Consider the following 21,745-nt stretch of genomic DNA (forward strand, 5'->3'; position numbering starts at 1 on the left):
TGCTGTATCTTATGTATGAAAGTTAGTAGAACAGTAAGTCCTAAGAGTTATTTTCACACAAAAAATTTTTTTCTATCTTTAATTTTGTATTTATATGAGATGATCTGAAAGTGAAAGTTGTTCAGTTGTGTCCAACTCTTTGTGAGGCCGTGGACTAGACAGTCCAGGAATTCTCCAGGCCAGAATCCTGGAGTGGGGAGCCTTTCCCTTCTCCAGGGAATCTTCCCAACCCAGGGATCGAACTCAAGTCTCCTGCATTGGAGGCGATTCTTTACCAGCTGAGCCACAAGGGAAGCCCAAGAATACTGGTGTGAGTAGCCTATCCCTTTGCCAGTGGATCTTCCCAACCCAAGAATTGAACTGGGGTCTTCTGCATTGCAGGGGGATTCTTTACCACCTGAGCTATCAGGGAAGCCCATATGAGATGATAGATATTCACAAAAGTTGTAGTCATCATTTCAAGATATATATAAATTAAATGATTATGCTCTATATATGGAATCTAGAAAGATTGTACTAACGATCCTACATACAAGACAGCAAAGGAGACACAGATGTAAAGAACAGATGTTTGGACTCAGTAGGAGAAGGCAAGGGTGGGATGCCTTGAGAGAACAGCACTGAAATACATACATTACTGTATGTAAAATAGATAACCAGTGTGAGTTTGATGTATGAAGCAGGGCACCCAAAGCCAGTGCTCTATGACAACCTGGAGGGGTAGAGTGGGGAGGGATGTGGGAGGGGAGCTCAGGATGTATACCTATGGCTGATTCACACTGATATATGGCAAAGCCCATCACAATATTCTAAGATGATTATCCTTCAATTAAAATAAATACAATTTAAAAACAGAACAAAACAATTATGCTCTGCACACTTGAAACTTATGCAGTGCTGCATGTCAATTATATGTCAAAAGAGCTGGAAAAAATAACAACCATAAAATATGCTCCCCAGTCCCTGGGATTCTCCAGGCAAGAACATTGGACTGGGTTGCCATTTCCTTCTCCAGTGCATGAAAGTGAAAAGTGAAAGTGATGTTGCTCAGTCGTATCCGACTCTTAGGGACCCCACGAACTGAGCCTACCAGGCTCCTCCGTCCATGGGATTTTCCAGGCAAGAGTACTGGAGTGGGGTGCCATTGCCTTCTCTGACCCACACATAAGTATCATATAAATACAAAGAATTCACCATAACTTGTGTACTTGGTATTAAGATCTAATGTAATTTTTTAATAATCTCCTCACTTCCCTGCTGCTGCTGCTAAGTCACTTCAGTCGTGTCCGACTCTGTGCGACCCCATAGATGGCAGCCCATCAGGCTCCACCGTCCCTGGGATTTTCCAGGCAAGAACACTGGAGTGGGTTGCCATTTCCTTCTCCAGCGCATGAAAGTGAAAAGTGAAAGTGAAGTCGCTCAGTCGTGTCCGACTCTTAGCGACCCCATGGACTGCAGCCTACCAGGCTCCTCCATCCATGGGATTTTCCAGGCAAGAGTACTGGAGTGGGGTGCTTGCCACTGCCTTCTCTGCCTCACTTCCCTAGGCATGTGAAAATACAGATAATTCAAAGGCTGGGAAAAACTTTACCTATTCTCTAGAAATGTTTTAATAAAAATTAATATTTTATGTTACTTTGAAGCCAGTCCACACCCAGTCCCACACAAAGTTGTACACGGACATAACAGGTGTTGAACACAATAGCTTATTGTGAAACCACCAATAGAAATCATTTATGGACATTGTAAAACATTGAACTTTGATATTTATTAAATGGCACTAATTAACTAGCTTCATTGTAAGGCACTTAAATTCGAAGTCACATTTGCTAGCTGCAAATGAAGTAGATTTTAAACCTCAAAGACGGCCACTGGAGTATTTGTGTGAATGTATCATCAGAAAATCGAACATGTTTTTGCTAATCAATATTGTTCTCACCTTGTGGTTTTCCTGTGCTCATGGGCAAGGTAAGTTGAAAAAGGTATGAACACTCACCCTTCCTCCTACTTCGTTTCTACTTTCATGTATGTATTTTTGATTGAATCAACTGGCAGAAATAGTCTTCAGGATGTGATAACCATAAAGAATATCTTAATGAAATAATGATCACATATTCACCTGAGGGGGAAATAAGATAAATTATCTTCTACATCCTCTGAGTACCACAGTATGCAGAGCCACTGAATATTGATTTGTGAGGTCATGTGAATATGCTCATGAAAATGTGAACAGAAAATATGTCACAGAAAAGCTAGAGTATGACTCCAAAATGTTTAGGGGATTCTTCTTTGTAATACAAGAAATTTAGAGAACAATGTATATCTTCATAATCTTATATGTGGTAAGATTATTGATTTTGCAGATTCACACTTCATCAAATACTAAATTTTAAGTATGTTCAGTTGACTGTATTTCAATTATATCTTAGTAAAGCTACTAAAAGTCATTAACATCACTGCCAAATTAATGTTTTAACAAAATTAGCTACAGGTAACAGGCATCTCTTTTAACAAAATCCGGAGTATATTCTTTATTTCTGCTGCAATGCCAAAACTTTAAAATTGTTTTCAGAGAGCATTAGAAATTGTGAATTAAAAAAAAAATTAATCACTTCTATCTTGAAATTTATAAGTTCTTCATTATGATGCTTTTCTTCTGTTTTTCTTTTTTAATAATTCAGTCCTTTCTTTCTTGTAAATATGTCTTCTAATGAGTTTTACAATTCCTCATTAAACACTGCTACTGCTAAGTCGCTTCAGTTGTGTCCGACTCTGTGCGACCCCAGAAATGGCAGCAGGCTCCCCCGTCCCTGGGATTCTCCAGGCAAGAACACTGGCGTGGGTTGCCATTTCCTCCTCCAATACATGAAACTGAAAAGTGAAAGTGAAGTCGCTCAGTCATGTCCAACTCCTAGCGACCCCATGGACTGCAGCCCACCAGGCTCCTCTGTCTATGGGATTTGCCAGGCAAGAGTACTGGAGTGGGGTGCCATTGCCTTCTCCAACACTAGGTGTGACTATAATATGCATTGCTCTGCATTATTGATTTCATAATATGTTGCATGTTGGGTTTTGCATATTATTTAAATCAATTTGTCAATTTTCCTCATAAACAATGTTTACAACACAACAGAGCTTCCTGTCCAGTCCTAAAGGTAACAATTAAAAGCACCTCAGGTCCCAGGTCACCTATAAGAATGGCTCCATTACCAGAGTGCTTGCTGAAAGGGAAGACAGATGTGTTACTCAGTTTATCCCTGGTTCTCAGGTATATGGGAGATGGTCTATTAATCAGTTACAGAAAATATTAAAGGCATATTTCTAAGTAAGAGAGATAGCAGAGGAGAAGGAGTATACAAGAATGAGAGAAATTTGGAATTTTGACAAATCCTTGCCTGATATTCCAGTTGAAAACCAGTCGTCTCATTAGCAAGGGAACTCTTTCTAAAAGTGGCCTTAGAGATAAATGTTCTGAATATTTGTGAATAATTATTTTTCACAATAGATAAGTGCTTCACAATTGTAGACTTCTTGTAAGAACTACTTCCTCATCCAACAGAAATAGAAAGTCATATCTTTTTCTTAATTGAAACTCAAAATTACAGAAATAGATTCATCATCTGTTGTTCATGACCCATTCTCATCATGAAATCACACTTGTTAACGACATATGCTGAAAACTGAAAAATCCAAGAGTAAAGAATAATTATTCCAAATCTCCAACAGTGTTGGAAACATACACTAGAATGTTAACCAAAAGGAATGAGATTAAATTAGTAGTTTATTCCCAATATGGGAAGTGAAGGGGAAGGGAAAAAAATCCAACATTACAACATGTTACAGCATTAGAGTATCCTGCATGCAACCGTACACTTACATTTACCAGTGTACTGTGTTATTTTCATGATATTAATTCACATGCTTCAATTTCACCTTGAATAACTCTTTTCAGGGTTTCTAGTAAGGCAAGTCTAGAGGTATTCAGTTCCCTCAGCATTTGTTGGTCTGGAGAAGTCTTTATCTTCAATTCATTTCTGAATGACAGTATTCTTGGCAGTTTTCTCTTTCAGCACTTGGAATATATCATCCCACTTTCTCCTGGCTACTTAGGATTCTGCTTTGAAATATGCTTAGAGACATATGAGTGTTCCTTTGTAAGTTTCAAGCTTTTATGTTTTGCTTTGATTTTTTTTTTCATGCTTTAAGATTTTAAGCCTTTAAGACTTCAAGCCCTTAAATCTTCTCTGTTTTTCTTTAATTTTTGAAGCTTCATTATAGTATGTGTTGTAGCTGCGTCTTAATGATGATTTTGTTTCAGTTCAGTTCAGTTCAGTCACTCAGTTGTGTCCGACTCTTTGCGACCCCATGAGTTGCAGCATGCCAGGCCTCCCTGTTCATCACCAACTCCCGGAGTTCACTCAAACTCACGTCCGTCAATTCAGTGATGCCATCCAGCCATCTCATCCTCTGTCGTCCCCTTCTCCTCCTGCCCCCAATCCCTCCCAGCATCAGAGTCTTTTCCAATGAGTCAACTCTTCACATGAGGTGGCCAAAGTACTGGAGTTTCAGCTTCAGCATCATTCCTTCCAAAGCAATCCCAGGGCTGATCTCCTTCAGAATGGACTGGTTGGATCTCCTTGCAGTTCAAGGGACTCTCAAGAGTCTTCTCCAACACCACAGTTCAAAAGCATCAATTCTTCGGCGCTCAGCTTTCTTCACAGTCCAACTCTCACATCCATACATGACCACAGGAAAAACCATAGCCTTGACCAGACGAACCTTTGTTGGCAAAGTAACGTCTCTGCTTTTGAATATGCTATCCAGGTTGGTCATAACTTTCCTTCCAAGAAGTAAGCGTCTTTTAATTTCATGGCTGCAGTCACCATCTGCAGTGATTTTGGAGCCCCAAAAAATAAAGTCTGACACTGTTCCCACTGTTTCCCCATCTATTTCCCATGAAGTGATGGGACCGGATGCCATGATCTTCGTTTTCTGAATGTTGAGCTTTAAGCCAACTTTTTCACTCTCCACTTTCACTTTCATCAAGAGGCTTTTTAGCTCCTCTTCACTTTCTGCCATAAGGGTGGTGTCATCTGCATATCTGAGGTTATTGATATTTCTCCCGGCAATCTTGATTCCAGCTTGTGCTTCTTCCAGTCCAGCATTTCTCATAATGTACTCTGCATATAAGTTAAATAAACAGGGTGACAATATACAGCCTTGACCCACTCCTTTTCCTATTTGGAACCAGTCTGTTGCTCCATGTCCAGTTCTAACTGTTGCTTTCTGACCTGCATACAGGTTTCTCAAGAGGCAGGTCAGGTGGTCTGGTATTCCCATCTCTTTCAGAATTTTCCACAGTTTATTGTGATCCACACAGTCAAAGGCTTTGGCATAGTCAATAAAGCAGACATAGATGTTTTTCTGGAACTCTCTTGCTTTTTCCATGATCCAGCGGATGTTGACACTTTGATCTCTGGTTCCTAAAACCAGCTTGACCATCAGGAAGTTCACGGTTCACATATTGCTGAAGCCTGGCTTGGAGAATTTTGAGCATTACTAGCGTGTGAGATGAGTGCAATTATGCGGTAGTTTGAGCATTCTTTAGCATTGCCTTTCTTTGGGATTGGAATGAAAACTGCCCTTTTCCAGTCCTGTGGCCACTGCTGAGTTTTCCAAATTTGCTGGCATATTGAGTGCAGCACTTTCACAACATCATCTTTCAGGATTTGGAATAGCTCAACTGGAATTCCATCACCTCCACTACAGCTTTGTTCATAGTGATGCTTTCTAAGGCCCACTTGACTTCACATTCCAGGATGTCTGGCTCTAGGTCAGTGATCACACCATCCTGATTATCTGGCTCGTGAAGATCTTTTTTGTACAGTTCTTCTGTGTATTCTTGTCACCTCTTCTTAATATCTTCTGCTTCTGTTAGGTCCATACAACTTCTGTCCTTTATCGAGTCCATCTTTGCATGAAATGTTCCATTAGTATCTCTAATTTTCTTGAAGAGATCTCTAGTCTTTCCCATTCTGTTGTTTTCCTCTATTTCTTTGCATTGATTGCTGAAGAAGGCTTTCTTATGTCTTCTTGCTATTCTTTGGAACTCTGCATTCAGATGCTTATATCTTTCCTTTTCTCTTTTGCTTTTCGATTCTCTTCTTTTCACAGCTATTTGTAAGGCCTCCCCAGACAGCCATTTTGCTTTTTTGCATTTCTTTTCCATGGGGATGATCTTGATCCCTGTCTCCTGTACAATGTCACAAACCTCATTCCATAGTTCATCAGGCACTCTGTCCATCAGATCTAATCCCTTGAATCTATTTCTCACTTCCACTGTATAATCATAAGGGATTTGATTTAGGTCATACCTGAATGGTCTAGTGGTTTTCCCTATTTTCTTCAATTTAAGTCTGAATTTGGTAATAAGGAATTCATGATCTGAGCCACAGTCAGCTCCTGGTCTTATTTTTGCTGACTGTATAGAGCTTCTCCATCTTTGGCTGCAAATAATATAATCAATCTGATTTCGGTGTTGACCATCTGGTGATGTCCATGTGTAGAGTCTTCTTTTGTGTTGTTGGAAGAGGATGTTTGATTTTGTTTAGTCACGTATAAACTTCATGAACTTCGATATCCAATCACACCCCTGATTTTGGAAGTTCTCAGTTATTCTTTAAATTAGCTTTCACACTCATCTCCCCTTTCCTCCTTCTGAAAATTCAAGAGTTCACAAGTTAGTTCTGTTGATGCTGCTCCATAGATCATATAGACTTTTTTCATTCTTTTTTTGTTTTTTATTTTTATTTTTGTTGTTGTTGTTTTATTTTCTTTTTATTCTCCTCTAACTGGATAACTTCAATATGTCACCTATCTCACAGATTCTTTCTTCTGCTTGTTTCATTCTGTGGTTGATGCTCTCTAAAGCATTTTCATTTCATCCTTGAATCCTTCAGTACCACAATTTCTGGAGTTTTTATATGATTTGTTTATTTTTTTAAACTGCTCATTTTGTTCATTTATTGTTTTCCTGCTTTTGTTTGACTGTCTTACTGTATTTTCTTGTAGCACATGGAGTTTTTAAAAACAGCTGTTTTTAAATCTTCATTGGGTAAATCACAGGTCTCCAATCTTTGGGTGGAAATGTGCATGCATGCATGCTAAGTCACTTCAGTTCAGTTCAGTCGCTCAGTCGTGTCTGACTCTTTCTGTGTTGATATCTGTACATTATATTAAATGTCCACTTTTCCTAGTCTTCACAGACCTGTCTCATACATAGAACCCTTTCATCAACCAGCCTAGCCAGAGATTCTGGGTGCCTCTCTAACCTCTATGCTCATCCAAACCACCGTCTTTGTTTTTAGCATCTTGCAGGGGTCTAGAGTATGCCAACTCCCATTAGTGTCCTGAGAGAGGTAGGCTAGAAGCCAGAATAGTTGGTAAACCTGGGAACTGGAGGTTATCATTTCATTCACTCTGGACTGAGTTGGGGAGAGGAGCTGTGCAAATGCATGCACGCTCCTTCAAACCTTGTGCTCTTCGAAACCATGATTCAGCTCTCTGTAGTCCCCAGGCACCAAGCAAACTCTGGGCTTCCTCAGCTCTCAGGGACGGGTTAGTTAGAAGCCAATTCCTCGGGCAGCAGCTAAAGAAGATGAGGGTCTAGATGTGTGGTGTGATTCTTCCATGAAGAAACTTGGAGCTGCTCACTCCACATGTAGCTGGGAAATGACTTGTGAGGAGTGCTGGCACAGCCATTCATAACTGCTGTTTCGTTCTCTGTAATCCCAGGAAACTGGAAATGCTGGGCCTCCCAGAGGCAGGCAAGGAGAAACCAGACCCTGGACTAGCAGCTACATTAGCATGGATCTCCTTACATATGTTAGTCATCTCAAGTTTTTATACATTTTTTTTGTCCTAGAATCCCTAGTGCAATGAGTGTAATTGTGCTAGTAAGAGGATATAATAAATAGATGAAACCATTTTGATTATTAAGATAAAATATTATTTATACTTTTTTTTCATTTCAAGTGAAACCTTGTGATGTTCCAGTAATAAAACATGGAAGGTTATATTATGCATTTAAAGGATACTTTCCAGCGAGTGTAGGTCAACAGTTTTCCTATCGCTGCAACCGGTATTTTGTAACTCCTTCACAAAGTTCCTGGGATTACATGACTTGCACCCTGAAAGGATGGTCTCCAGAAGTGCCCTGCCTCAGTAAGTAAACCTCTTAAATTTTATGTGTATAAATCTTTCAAAGTGTGAAGAGACACTAGTACTCACTAGTGAGTACAATTAGGTCTTGTATACAACAGGAAGGCTGAGGAACAAGTTCTATGAGTAAAAAGATCCAAATAGTTCTTCCTTTCCTGAGGAGCTCTTCCTGGAAATCACAGGAGAATTATAGAGACCTTACAAGAATATCTGCATCATTTATACGTATTTCAATTATAAAAACTAAAGATAAATGACATGGAGTATTCATTTATTTTTTTTCCTTTTTAATAAGTGTGGTAGTAACTTTCCTTTTTATTAAGTTATATGTTATTTTAGAATACTAATGCACTGTCAGGTAAATACTATAAAGTTAATTTTTGCTGTGCTTTTACCAAACATATGTTATTTTTCTATTCTGTTGTTTTTATGATCCTTAGGACAATGCACTTTCAATTATTTGGAAAATGGATATTACACAAACTCCCAAGAAAAGTATTTACAAGGTAAAACTGTAAGAGTCCGCTGCCATGATGGCTATAGTCTTCACAATAATCAGAACACGATGACTTGCACAGAGAAGGGCTGGTACCCTCCTCCAATATGCGTCCGCGTCGGTGAGTAAACTGGGCTCAGACCCCAGTATGTTCCTAAGTTTCTAAGACTCAGCTGTATTATCCACTGAAAAATGTGTAGATCAGCCTTTTGTTTTGTCTGAGGACCTATTTAATTTTATTCTCTAACAAGCGTGTATGAGTGTACAGATTCCTAGATAAGTGTATAACCAAATAAATGTGCCTATTGATGGACATTAGTCAAGAAAATGAAAAGAATCACAAAGAAGAAACCGTAATGACAGGGTGAAGTTAGAAAGCTGGCAGAATAGGAGTTTTGCTGTCTCTCCTGATATAAACACAACCTTTGACAGTCACGCATGAAGGAGTATCTTTGTGGGAGGCAAGGAGTCTAGCAGAGCGATTACAGCAAATACTCAAGACCCGGCACGTCACAGAGGCTTGGAGGAACAGCCTCACCCTTCGTGTGTCGCCCTCCCCTAAAGCGGCACAGCTTAGTGCCAAGAGACACCGCTCAGCACGGGATTTTACCTGTGGGGGAATCAGAGCATCTGACCAAGCGTGGCTTCCTCAGCCTCCAGCACTAATGAGAAGGCGCCCTTCTATCTCCCCTCATCCAGGACACAGGACACGGGGGTCACCTGCATGGCTGAGGGGTGGGGAGAGGCCGGCTGTACAGCTTCCAGAGCTAGAACTCATTGAGGGACATGGATCCCACTGACCATATTGGAGACACTACCAGGAAGCCCACCCTGTAGGCGTTGCAGACACCTTGCTTGTGGGTCCTGCTCACCCATGGGCACCTCAACACATCCACATCCCCCTGCCCCAGGGCCAGCTCCCTGTGTAGGTCCTCACGGTGGTGTCCCAAGCCTTTGATCTGTGAGACGTCCAGAAGCCAGACTGACCCCTGGGACTGTGAGAAAGCACACAAACTGACTATTCAGCATTGCCCAGGGAAGCAGCCGGGAAGCTGTCAGCACAGAGACCGGCTTTCCTGGGTGGAGAGAAGCATACAAGCTTCAGAATTCTCTCCCAAGAGAAACTGAGATATGTGGCCAGGTGTATCCTTAAAAGAGGTCTGGAAAAGCCTCAAAATCCTATCAGTGACAGAGTGAACTTCTCTCCCCAAGGCAAGTCTGTAAAGACTAGAGGAAGTGACTGCTGCTTTAAATGCAAACAGCGTGCTTTAAACGCAAAACAAACATGAGACTATAAGGAACACAAAGATCAAGGACTATAACACAAACAGAAGAACATAATAATTATACAGCAACTGATATCAAACAATGAAATGATGGGTGTTCACTAAACTTACTGTTGTAAACATATCATTATATATAAGTCAAATCATTACACTGTGAGTGATCGGTCACTTCAGTTGTGTCCGACTCTTTGCGACTCCATGGACTGTAGCCTGCCAGGCTTCTCAGTCCATGGAATTCTTGAGGCAGGAATACTGGAGTGGGTTGCCATGACTTTCTTCAAGGGATCTTCCCAATCCAGGGATCAAACTCACGTCTCCTGCACTGGCAGGTGGATTCTTTAACACTATCACCACATTTAACACCCCATAACCTGTGTAGTACATAAGATCTACTGTAATTTTAAAAAATTTATCAGTTTCCATAGCCCATGAAAATACAGATGATTCAACAGGCAGAAAGAACTTCACCTACTGTCTTGAGATGTTTTCTTGAAAATTAGTATTTTATATTACTTCTGGAGCCAGTTCATACCTGGTCGCACATAAAGCTATGGCTATACTTGTCAGGTGATGAATAAAGTAACTTACCATGAAACTACCAACAGAAAACATTTAGGGATAGTGTAAGACATTGAACTTTGATATTTACTAAATGATGCATTAACCAGCTTCGCTGTAATACACTTAATTTCGGAGTCACATTTGAGAACTGCAAATGAGGCAGATTTTAAACCTCAAATGGTGCAACTGGAATATTTGTGTGACTGTACCATCGAGATAAACCTAACGTGCTGTTACTAATCAATGTCTTTCTCACCTTGCGGGCTTCCACTGCTTAAGGACAGGGTAAGTTGAAATTGATTCAGACACTCAGCCTTCCTCCTTAATATAATTTTATCTACTTTCATGTGCATATATTTTTGATTGAATCTCCTGGTAGAAATAACCTGCAAGGTGAGATACTTATAAATAATACTTTAATGAAAAAATCAACATGTTCACCTAAGGGGGAAATAAAATGAATTGTTTTCTGTATTCTGAGTACCACAGTGCGAAAGGCCACTGAATATTGCTTGTGAGGTCATGTGGATATGCTCATGAAAATGTGAATAGAAAATATGTCACAGAAAAGCTAGAGTATGACTCGAACATGTTTGGGAGATTCTTATTTGTAATATGAAGAAACTTTGGGGAACAATGGTTATTTTCATAATCTTGCATAGGGAGATGATTTTGCAGATTCAAACCTCATCAACTCCTATATTTTAAATATGTTTAGTTGACTATATTTCAAAGTCACTAACAACGCTGTCATGCTAATGTTTTAACAAAATTAGATCTAGGTAACAGGCATATCTCTTTTCACAAAATGTAGAATATATTCTTAATTTTCAGTGTAATGCCAGTATATTTAAATGCCAGTTCATTTAAAAATTGTTTTCAGAGAGCGCTGAAAACGTTGAAAACGTAAAAAACTGTTCAATGAAAAACTCTGGGCTGCAATCCTGACACTGTCCTAAAGGTTCCCAAGGGATTCTGTGCACATTTCAGTCTAGGAGCCATGGCTACAGCCTCTTGTACCTTACATCCCCTCAATCTCACTGAGGAATTATACACATCACTCACTGCGGTGTCCTTAAGCATTTGCCCAAAATATCATTAAAGAGTAGTTTTGTAAATTATACCTTTATTTTTCTGTTATTTTGTCAGATCTTCTATTTGGATCTTTTGGTTATCTTCTTCCTTCAACCGTGTTATCCTCAATGTGTGTTAATCCCACTTTTTTACACTAATGAATTGGCAACAAAGTCATGAGACAGACTCCTTTATTCAGTATATCAAACTTTGTATGTATTATGGCACTTATATGTAATTTATATATTAATGCATTTAATTAATTTTTTGCATATTCAAATCATTCTTTTTCTTAATTTCACTGGTTTCATATAGAATCACTTTTAATTTTGGCAAATTTTTTGTGTTGGCAATGGATGTATATCAAAATTAAACCTTCCTATTCATATCAGTAAATGTATTCATAATTTGACTATTCATAGAAGTTGAAGTGTTTGCACTGCCACCAAGTTTTTTTCCAAAAAATGTCCTCTGTCCTTCCTACAATGTCCCTTCTAATAACTTACAATATATAGCACTTCTTCTAAGATGATGGAATCTCAGTGTGCTTTTCTTTAATTACCCATGATTGGTTAGAGAGCGCAGATAGTCTCCTTCATATATTGGTACTTTTGGTTTCAAGTTCTTGCTTATGTGGACAGCTGGACACACATCAGAATGGTGATTTTAGGACACATGTGTGCACTTCTGTGTGATATCATGTAAGCTCCTGTAAAATCGTTTATTACTTTCAATTAAACTATCAAATATGACAAGCAGTACATAAGTTAAATTTCAGAGTTAGTGAAACATAAAATCTTTCTTCCATTTATTCCTAGGACTTCCCTGTGGACTTCCACCTTCAATTCAGAATGGTGCTGTACGTCACAAGAAAGACAGTTACCAATATGGAGAAAAAGTCACATACACCTGTGACGAAGGATTTAGGATTTATGGATTTGCATCTATAAGATGTTTAGGAGGAAAATGGTCCCGTACACCAAAATGCATAAGTATAGTGCATTTCATTTTATTCTAATGCTGATAAATATCTTTAATTAAGAGCATAGATGGTACAAATATGAAACTAAGCAGTAATTCTAGAACTTTACAAGGCATCTTGTGAAAGTTCTGAATTCTAGTAGGGAATTAACAATCCTAGTAATAACAGAAGTTTGAAAACAGGAGCTAAATTATCTCATTTTCATATCAACTTGGGTGCAGTTTGGACATCCTCTGATAAACATTCTCAGATTTCTGGTCTTTGTTCCACACGACTGTATCACAGTTGACCTCTGCTTATCAGTCTTATCACTACTCAATGTACTGTTAATTTATCAATCATTTCTTTATAATACATAATTTTCTAAGACACGTGACGTAATTCAAGGTAACAGATTTTGATACAAGAAACAGAAACACGTTTATAATGTAGGCGGCCTGCAATGGGGAAAAAGAATTTAAGTGTGAGAAGTATGCTCTCAAGCATCACACGCATCCCTATCTCTTTGAATATCACCATTCCCATGTTGTACTTCTGATGAGTATAGAGACACTCAGTGTGACTAGGTCAAGATGTCTGACATGTGTTTTAAGTTATAAGAGAAATTTGTACAATATTCATTGGTTTGATATGTACCTATCTATTTTTCTGGAATATAATCATTGGTCACTATGTATTTTTAAAGATGGACTAAACTAATATATATTCCTTTTTTTTCAGGCACAGATTGTTTTAACTTGCCCAGCTTTGATGATGCTGTACTCACAGGCAAGAAGAAGAAATCATACAGATCAGGAGAACAAGTGGCTTTTAAATGTCGACCATATTATCAGCTGAATGGATCCAACACTATACAGTGTGTTAAGAGCAAGTGGATAGGAAGGCCAGTGTGCAGAGGTACTTTGGTAAAATTTTTAAATTTTATTGTTAAAGTATCTTAAGTAATATAATATTCACCATCATTAAATGGCCATAGATTATTCGTTGTTCTTATTGTCGTTCAGTCGATAAGTCGTGCCTGACTCTTTGCGACCCCATGGACTACAGCACACCAGGCTTCCCCATCCTTCACTATCTCCCAGAGTTTGCTCAGACTCATGTCCATTGAGTTCATCTCATCCTCTGTCACCCCCTTCTCCTGCCTTCAATCTTTCCTAGCATCAGGGTCTTTTCCTGTGAGTTGGCTCTTCACATCAGGTGGCCAAAGTATTAGAGGTTCAGCTTCAGCATCAGTCCTTCCAATGAATATTCAGGGTTGATTTCCTTTACAGTTGACTGGTTTGATCTCCTTGCAGTCCAAGGGACTCTCAACAGCACCACAGCTTGAACCCATCAATTCTTCAGCACTTAGCCTTCTTTATGATCTAACTCACCCATCCATACAGGATGAATGGAAAAAAACATAGCTTTGACTATACTGCCCTCTGTAGGCAAAGTGATGTCTCTACTTTTTAATACGCTGTCTAGGTTTGATACAGCTTTCCTCTAAAGGAGCAAGCATCTGTTAATTTCATGGCTGCACTCACCGTCCACATTGATTTTGGAGCCCAAGAAAATAAAATCAGTCACTGCTTCTACTTTTTCCCCTTCTATTTGCCATTAGGTGATGGGACTGGATGCCACGATCTTAGTTTCTTGAACATTGACTTTCAAGCCAGCTTTTTCTCTCTTCTCTTTCACTCTCAAGACTCTTTAGTTCCTCTTTACTCTCAGCCATTAGAGTGGTACCATCTGCATATCTGAGGTTGTTGATATTATTCCAAGAAATCTTGATTCCAGCTTGTGATTCAGCCAGCCTAGCATTTCACATGATGTACTCTGCATAGCAGTTAAACAAGCAGGGTGATGATATACAGCCTTGTCATACATCCTTCCCAATTTTGAACCAGACAATTGTTCCATGTCAAGTTCTGACTGTTACTCCTTGACCCGCATACAGGCCAAAAAAGTTTATGTCTCAACATAAAAAGAGATGGGATTGTGTTCTCAGTGTTTAGCGTTGTAGCCCAATAATTCTAAAAGCACATCCCTGGCACAGCAATCTCAGTATGTTCTGGAAAACTGTTAGATATGCAAGCAGATTCACAGGCTCATTCAGACCTGTTGAATGAAAACCTCTGGGGCTGCAACTCTGACACTGTTTTAAGGAATCCCAAGGGATTCTTTGCATATTTCAGTTTAGGAGTCAAGGCTACAGCCTCTTGTACCTTACATCCCCTGAATCTCACTGAGGGATGACCCATCACTCACTGTGGTATCCTTAAGCATTTCCAAAAAATACCATCAAAGAATAGTTTTGTTTCCCAGATATGTTTGAATCTTTTAATTAATCATCTTCTTCCTTCAACAATGGTATTCTTCAAAGTGTGCTAATTCTTAATCAAGTTTCTAAAGAAGTATCTACTGTGTTTATTTTTCTAGGTGTCTTAAGTTACAGTTAATAAACAGAATGACTATAAACCAAATCCTGATGATTTAAATCAAATCCATATGATCTTATTATTATGACTTTCTTATGGTTTATAAATTCATTGTGAATTTATATAACACTGATTTTACTAAACTCAGAAAGAGTTGTCCAGAAAAGCTCTCATTTTCACTGGCCTGAAATCATGTATTAACCTGCTAGTGAAGGCTGGGGCAGAGATTTAAGGTAAAAAAAGCTTAATTTGCACTGAAAAATATTGCTTTATCTCCTTTTCCTTAATCTTATATGTAAACTTATTGAATTTAGCAGTCTTTCATGACAGATTACCTATTGAATTTAAGTAACCATGGAATATATTTGACATTCACTCATTGGCTTATTGTTCATAAGGATCATTATATTAGAAATACTTTTTTTCTTTTTTTCAGATGTTTCCTGTGTGAATCCACCCAGAGTGGAAAATGCAGTTATACAAAGTGAGAAGCCTAGGTATCAAAATGGTGAGAGAGTACGTTATAAATGCACCGGAACTTACGACATTTTGGGGGACATAGAAGTGACATGTTTAAATGGAACTTGGACAAAACCACCTCAGTGCAAAGGTAGAGTATCTTGTCTACCCACTCCTTGATTTAAGAGAAAGTTCTATACAGTCAGCAAAAACAAGACCAGGAGCTGACTGTGGCTCAGACCATGAACTCCTTATTGCCAAATTCAGACTTAAATTGAAGAAAGTAGGGAAAACCACTAGACCATTCAGGTATGACCTAAATCAAATCCCTTATGATTATACAGTGGAAGTGAGAAATAGATTTAAGGGCCTAGATCTGATAGATAGAGTGCCTGATGAACTATGGAATGAGGTTCGTGACATTGTACAGGAGACAGGGATCAAGACCATCCCTATGGAACAGAAATGCAAAAAAGCAAAATGGCTGTCTGGGGATGCCTTACAAATAGCTGTGAAAAGAAGAGAAGCAAAAAGCAAAGGAGAAAAGGAAAGATATAAACATCTGAATGCAGAGTTCCAAAGACTAGCAAGAAGACATAAGAAAGCCTTCTTCAGCGATCAATGCAAAGAAATAGAGGAAAACAACAGAATGGGAAAGACTAGAGATATCTTCAAGAAAATTAGAGATACCAAGGGAACATTTCACGCAAAGATGGGCTCGATAAAGGACAGAAATGGTATGGACCTAAGAGAAGCAGAAGATATTAAGAAGAGATGGCAAGAATACACAGAACTGTACAAAAAAGAATATTGGAGTGGATTGCCATCCCCTTCTCTAGGGGATCGTCCCAACCTAGGGATCGAACCTGGGTCTCATTCATTGCTGGTGGGTTCTTTACCAGCTGAGCCACCCATGTGCTCCTGCACATCAACCAGGAGACATTTAGGTTGTCTCTGTGGCCTGCCTATTGTAAATAGTGCTGCAGTGAACTGTGGTGTTGGGGAAGACTCTTGAGAGTCCCTTGGACTGCAAGGAGATCCAACCAGTCCATTCTGAAGGAGATCAGCCCTGGGATTTCTTTGGAAGGAATGATGCTAAAGCTGAAACTCCAGTACTTTGGCCACCTCATGCTAAGAGTTGACTCATTGGGAACGACCCTGATGCTGGGAGGGATTGAGGGCAGGAGGAGAAGGGGACGACAGAGGATGAGATGGCTGGATGGCATCACTGACTCGATGGACGTGAGTCTGGGTGAACTCCGGGAGTTGGTGATGGACAGGGAGGCCTGGTGTGCTGTGATTCATGGGGTCGCAAAGAGTCGGACATGACTGAGCAACTGAACTGAACTGATCTGATCTGATTAGGAATAAAATATGTTGATATAAATAGATATTGAAGAAGTTCTTAGGGAATAATTTTTTGATTAAAAGAAAATGATGGTGCTTAACATATTCTTTTGTGGAATGAATAAATAACCTCACATACATATTTTATGAAATAGTTTACCAGATTTGAACGGTTGGAATCATGGAAAATTTCCAGTCTTAAATATTAAGATAGTTATTTCTTGAAGAATAAATGTGTTAAAGATACCATAAGTACATTTGACAGCCCAAGGAATTTCACTCTGAGACATGCAATAGGCAACTGGGGTCTGATAATAGAATGTGGCGTCTTTTGGGATTCTTCACATATGGGTGATATTTAAAGTTATTAATGAGTTGAACTCATTCAGGGAATTAGTGTACACATAAAAAAAAAAAAAAGTCTGAAACTTGATCTTAGGACGCTTCAGTGTTTAGAGTTCAGAAAGGAAATCTAAACAAGAAATTGTTGTAAGTCATCCCTAAGTCATGTCCAACTCTTATCGACCCCACAGACTACAGCACACCAGGATTCCCTGTCCTTCACTATCTCCCAGACTTTGCTCAAACTCATCTCCGTTGAGTCCGTGATGTCATCCAACCATCTTATCTTCTATCGCTTCCCTTCTCCTCCTGTCCTCAATCTTTCCCAGCATTACAGTCTTTTCCAATGAGTTGGCTCTTCACATCAGGTGGCCAAAGTATGGAAGCTTTAGTTTCAGCATCAGTCCTTCCAATGAATATTCAGGGTTGATTTTCTTTAAGATTGACTGGTTTAATCTCCTTGCTGTCCAAGGGACTCTCAAGAGTCTTCCAGTTTATCAAGTTAATTTTTGCCTGGTGTGAATTTTTGGCAAATTCTACTTGAATATGTTTTCCTGTTTAAACAGCATACAGCTCAGCATACTGTTTTTGTGTTCACCTGCCACTCTGTCTTTAAACTGAAGTATCTAGACCATTTACATTTAAAGTAACTACTCTTAGGGACAGTGTCTGCCATTTTATTATTTGTTTTGTGTGTGTTTTCTTTGTTTCTCATCTCCATTTCCTTTTCTTCACTGTGGCATTTTGAACACTATAGAATAATTTAACTGTGACACATCTGCATTGCTTTCGAGTACATGCTTTCTCTGCAGGGCTTTATTAATATTGCTCTAGGCATTAAGGTAACATAGGTAGTTTATCACTCCCTACTGTTGCTGACATTTCATCACCTCAGGTGAAATGTGGAAACCTTATTTCCATTTAGATTTATTTACCCTCCCCACATTTTTAACATAAATTCCTTAAATATTCCCTCAACATATACTGAGCACTATATCAAATGACATAATTTTGCATGACCATGATCTAATAAAATCATTAGGGAAAAGACAGTCTTATTATATTTACCCCTGAATTTTAAAAATCAATTCTATTATTTTTCCTTCCTTCCTAAAGTCTCAATCCCTTTTCTATTTTCCTTTCTATCTTAAGAATTCCCTTAGCAATTCTTTACGTAGGTCTGCTGGCGACAAATTCTGTTTTCCTTTGTCTGGGATGTCTTTCTTTCTCCTTTTAATCCTATAGGATGGTATCACTGGATATAGAATTTGGGGTTGATGATTCTTTTCTTCCAGGATTGGAAAAATGATGTCACTTTTTCCTGGCTCTGTTGTTATGGATGAGAACTCTACTGATGCTTGGATCCTTTTTCTGTATAAGTATTGCATAATATCTATCTAGCTACTTTTGAGATTTTTTCCTTTGGTTTCCAGCGATTTAGTTATGATGTATCTTGACATTAATTTCTATGGGTTTATACTGTTTGGAATTCTTCAGATGTTTTAATATGTGGTGTTGGAGAAGACTCTTGAGAGTCCCTTGGACTGCAAGGAGATCCAACCAGTCCATTGTAAAGGAGATCAGTCCTGCGTGTTCTTTGGAAGGACTGATGCTAAAGCTGAAACTCCAATACTCTGGCCACCTCATGCGAAGAGCTGACTCACTGGAAAAGACTCTGATGCTGGGAGGGATTGGGGGCAGGAGGAAAAGGGGACGACAGAGGATGAGATGGCTGGATGGCATCACCAACTCGATGGACATGAGTTTGGGTGAACTCCGGGAGTTGGTGATGGACAGGGAGGCCTGGCGTGTTGCAATTCATGGGGTCGCAAAGAGTCGGACATGACTGAGCAACTGAACTGAACTGAACTTTAATATGTAGACTTGTGCTTTGTGCGCTATTTGGGAAATATTCAATCATCATAGTTATTTTTTCATCTCAATCCTCTTTCTTTTTACCTTCGGGGTCTCCAATCTTTTACTATCTTCCTATGGTTGCCTGAAGCTCTGTCCATTTTTTTTTTCAGTCTATATTCAAAGTTAGTCTGTAGTTAAGCTTTTATCCCTCTGTCATCTGCAGTGTATTATTGAGCCTATCCAATGTGTTTTTAAAATTATATTAGTCTTTTTTTTTAGTTCTATAAATTCAATTCCATTAAGAAAAAGCATTTACCAGTTATTTCAATATCTGTGTCATCTCGGTGTTGTCTTCTGTGGATTTGTTTTTTCTTTTGAGGCTTTCCAGGTCCTTGGTATTATGAATGATCTGTATCCTAGACTTTTGGGGTATTATAATTTTTGAGACCCTAGATTTTATGGAATCTTTCATATATCAGGCCTCCATTACTGCCAAGCAGGGTGTAAGTCAGGGTCCCCACCTGGCCTCCACTGACTCAGGGAGAAAGGGCAGAGCGATCTTGCTTCCCAGCCATGTGAGTGGAGGTCTGGGCTTCTCGCTCGGCCCCTGCTGATCAAGGCAGGGAGAGAGTTAGTCTTAGGCTTCTGTTATGGTGTATTTCTAGAGTAAGTCAGTATTATAAAAATTCTTTGTCTCGCTAGCCTACTCCGTTTCTGGGCTTCCCCAATGTCTCAGCAGTAAAGAATCCGCCCACAGTGTAGGAGCTGCAGGAGATGTAGGATTGATCCCTGGAGGAAGATCCCCTGGGTTGCATGGCAACCAGTATTCTTGCCTGGAGAACCCCATGGACAGAGGAGCCTGGCGGGCTACAATCCATAGGGTCGCCAAGAGTTGGATACAAGTAACTCAGCAGGCATACACACACCACTTTCTGGGCCTCTGATGAAAAAGATCAAGTATTTCTTGAGACCTTTTTTTTTTCTTTTTGCTTGAAGTTGTTATCATTTCTGGGTTGTCATCTCAGTGGCTTGACCAAGATACACAGAAAGCAAATTAAAACCCAAGCCACCGTCTGCAGTGTAATTTCTTGAATCTCAAGATCTCTAATCAGATTGACATCTTCTCTACATCTTTTAAAATCTCCTGTGTTGGTTTTTATAATGTCAGGATTTTTAATTATAAGAAGGAATACTTCACAGATGTAATAAGCATCTCAACTTGTCCCAGAAAGGAAGTCCACTATTCAAATCTGTAATTGTTTGAATTTTATTTAAGGAGTTGATGGAGCTAATGTTTTTTTGTAAACAATTTGAAAATCAATAAAAATGACTAGAGATTCAAGACACTGCAGTATGTTGTACATAAGGACAAAAGAAATGTTTTATTTCCCTTCCGTATCCATCTGCCTAGCATACATTCACTAAGAAAATGTATTTTAATACCAGAACCCTGCACAGAAGACATATTTGTGAATGTATTATGTGTGATTTCAAGTGGGGTAAAAGTAAACCTTAAAAATATGCCTTTCCTGTTAAGTGATTGGATTTTCTTCAATAAATCATTTCTGTCATCAGAAGTCACAAGTCTCAATATTACATAGTAGGCTACATTTTTTTCCTTTATTTTAAACTGTGGGGGGTGGTGGTTTTTCAGTAAATCAAACAACACAGAATTTAGACTCTCAAGGAAAATGTGGGCCTCCTCCAACAATAGATAACGGAGACATCACCTCATTCCTCACACCTGTATATCCTCTGCGGTCAATTGTGAGTGTCAGTGCCAGGCCTACTGTGAGCTTCAGGGAAACAGAAACGTGGGTGAGAATGGAGAGTGGGCTGAGCTGCCAAAGTGCTTGGGCAAATGCCCCAGTCTTCCCGTGGATCCTGGGGAAATCCTGGTACTGGGCATGAGGCTTAGCTGTTTATAATAGAGCTTTCGTGGACTAACAAGCCATTCTGTTGCATGCTTGATTACCAAATATTACTATGTGTGGAAATAAAGTTTGAAAATCTTCTGGTCAGGAACAATAGCAACAAGAGGTTCCTTAATGAAATCTTTCATAAGTTAATTGACATTGTAAGTCTATGATTATAACATTTAATTATTACATTAAATATAGTACCTCATTCTTACTTTTAAAATAATGAAACCTGCATGATAGATTTTCAATGAGTTGGTTTGGAAAAGGTTTTGAGAAGGAATTTTTGGACTAGAGAAGATTCTACTTGAAAGCTTGAAATTCTGTGTAAAATATTTGTTCACTATATAATATTTTATGTTTATATTTTTATCTTCAGAGGCCTGTGAAATTTCAGAAGAAATGATGAAGAAACATAACCTACAGTTAAAATGGACTTCAAAAAAACTTTACTCAAAAACACAGGATCATATTGAATTTATATGTAAACGTGGATATCATCCAGTGACACCGTATCCCACATTTCGAGCAGCTTGTCGGGAAGGACAAGTGGTGTATCCTCACTGTGGACAAGACACTGGTTAAATGCAGTTGTATATACATGTACTGAGAAGTTTCATTATTAATCCAGTTCTCAGTTTATCAAGTATTGTTTAACTCATTTTGATTCATAAATCAGATGTTATGGGGACGATGAAATTATAATCAGGAAGACTAATGAATCACTTCTTTAAAGCACCTCATTAAACTTGGCAAACCAAGTGCTATGCGTCCTGTTGATA

General features: G+C 38.9%; 1 protein-coding gene across 1 annotated transcript; it reads left to right on the plus strand.

The window, feature by feature from the left end:
• The first annotated feature begins 1,799 nt into the window (after window positions 1–1,799).
• On the plus strand, window positions 1,800–21,724 carry LOC519127 (complement factor H-related protein 3-like). Its single transcript, XM_003587110.6, has 7 exons — window positions 1,800–1,968; window positions 8,035–8,223; window positions 8,661–8,837; window positions 12,456–12,629; window positions 13,340–13,516; window positions 15,476–15,649; window positions 21,343–21,724. The coding sequence occupies exons 1-7, from the start codon at window positions 1,911–1,913 to the stop codon at window positions 21,546–21,548; spliced, it is 1,155 nt and encodes a 384-aa protein (XP_003587158.1). The 5' UTR covers window positions 1,800–1,910; the 3' UTR covers window positions 21,549–21,724.
• The last annotated feature ends 21 nt before the right edge of the window (window positions 21,725–21,745 follow it).

Source organism: Bos taurus, chromosome 16 (genome assembly GCF_002263795.3).
Source record: "Bos taurus isolate L1 Dominette 01449 registration number 42190680 breed Hereford chromosome 16, ARS-UCD2.0, whole genome shotgun sequence".
In the NCBI taxonomy this organism is placed as follows: domain Eukaryota; kingdom Metazoa; phylum Chordata; class Mammalia; order Artiodactyla; family Bovidae; genus Bos; species Bos taurus.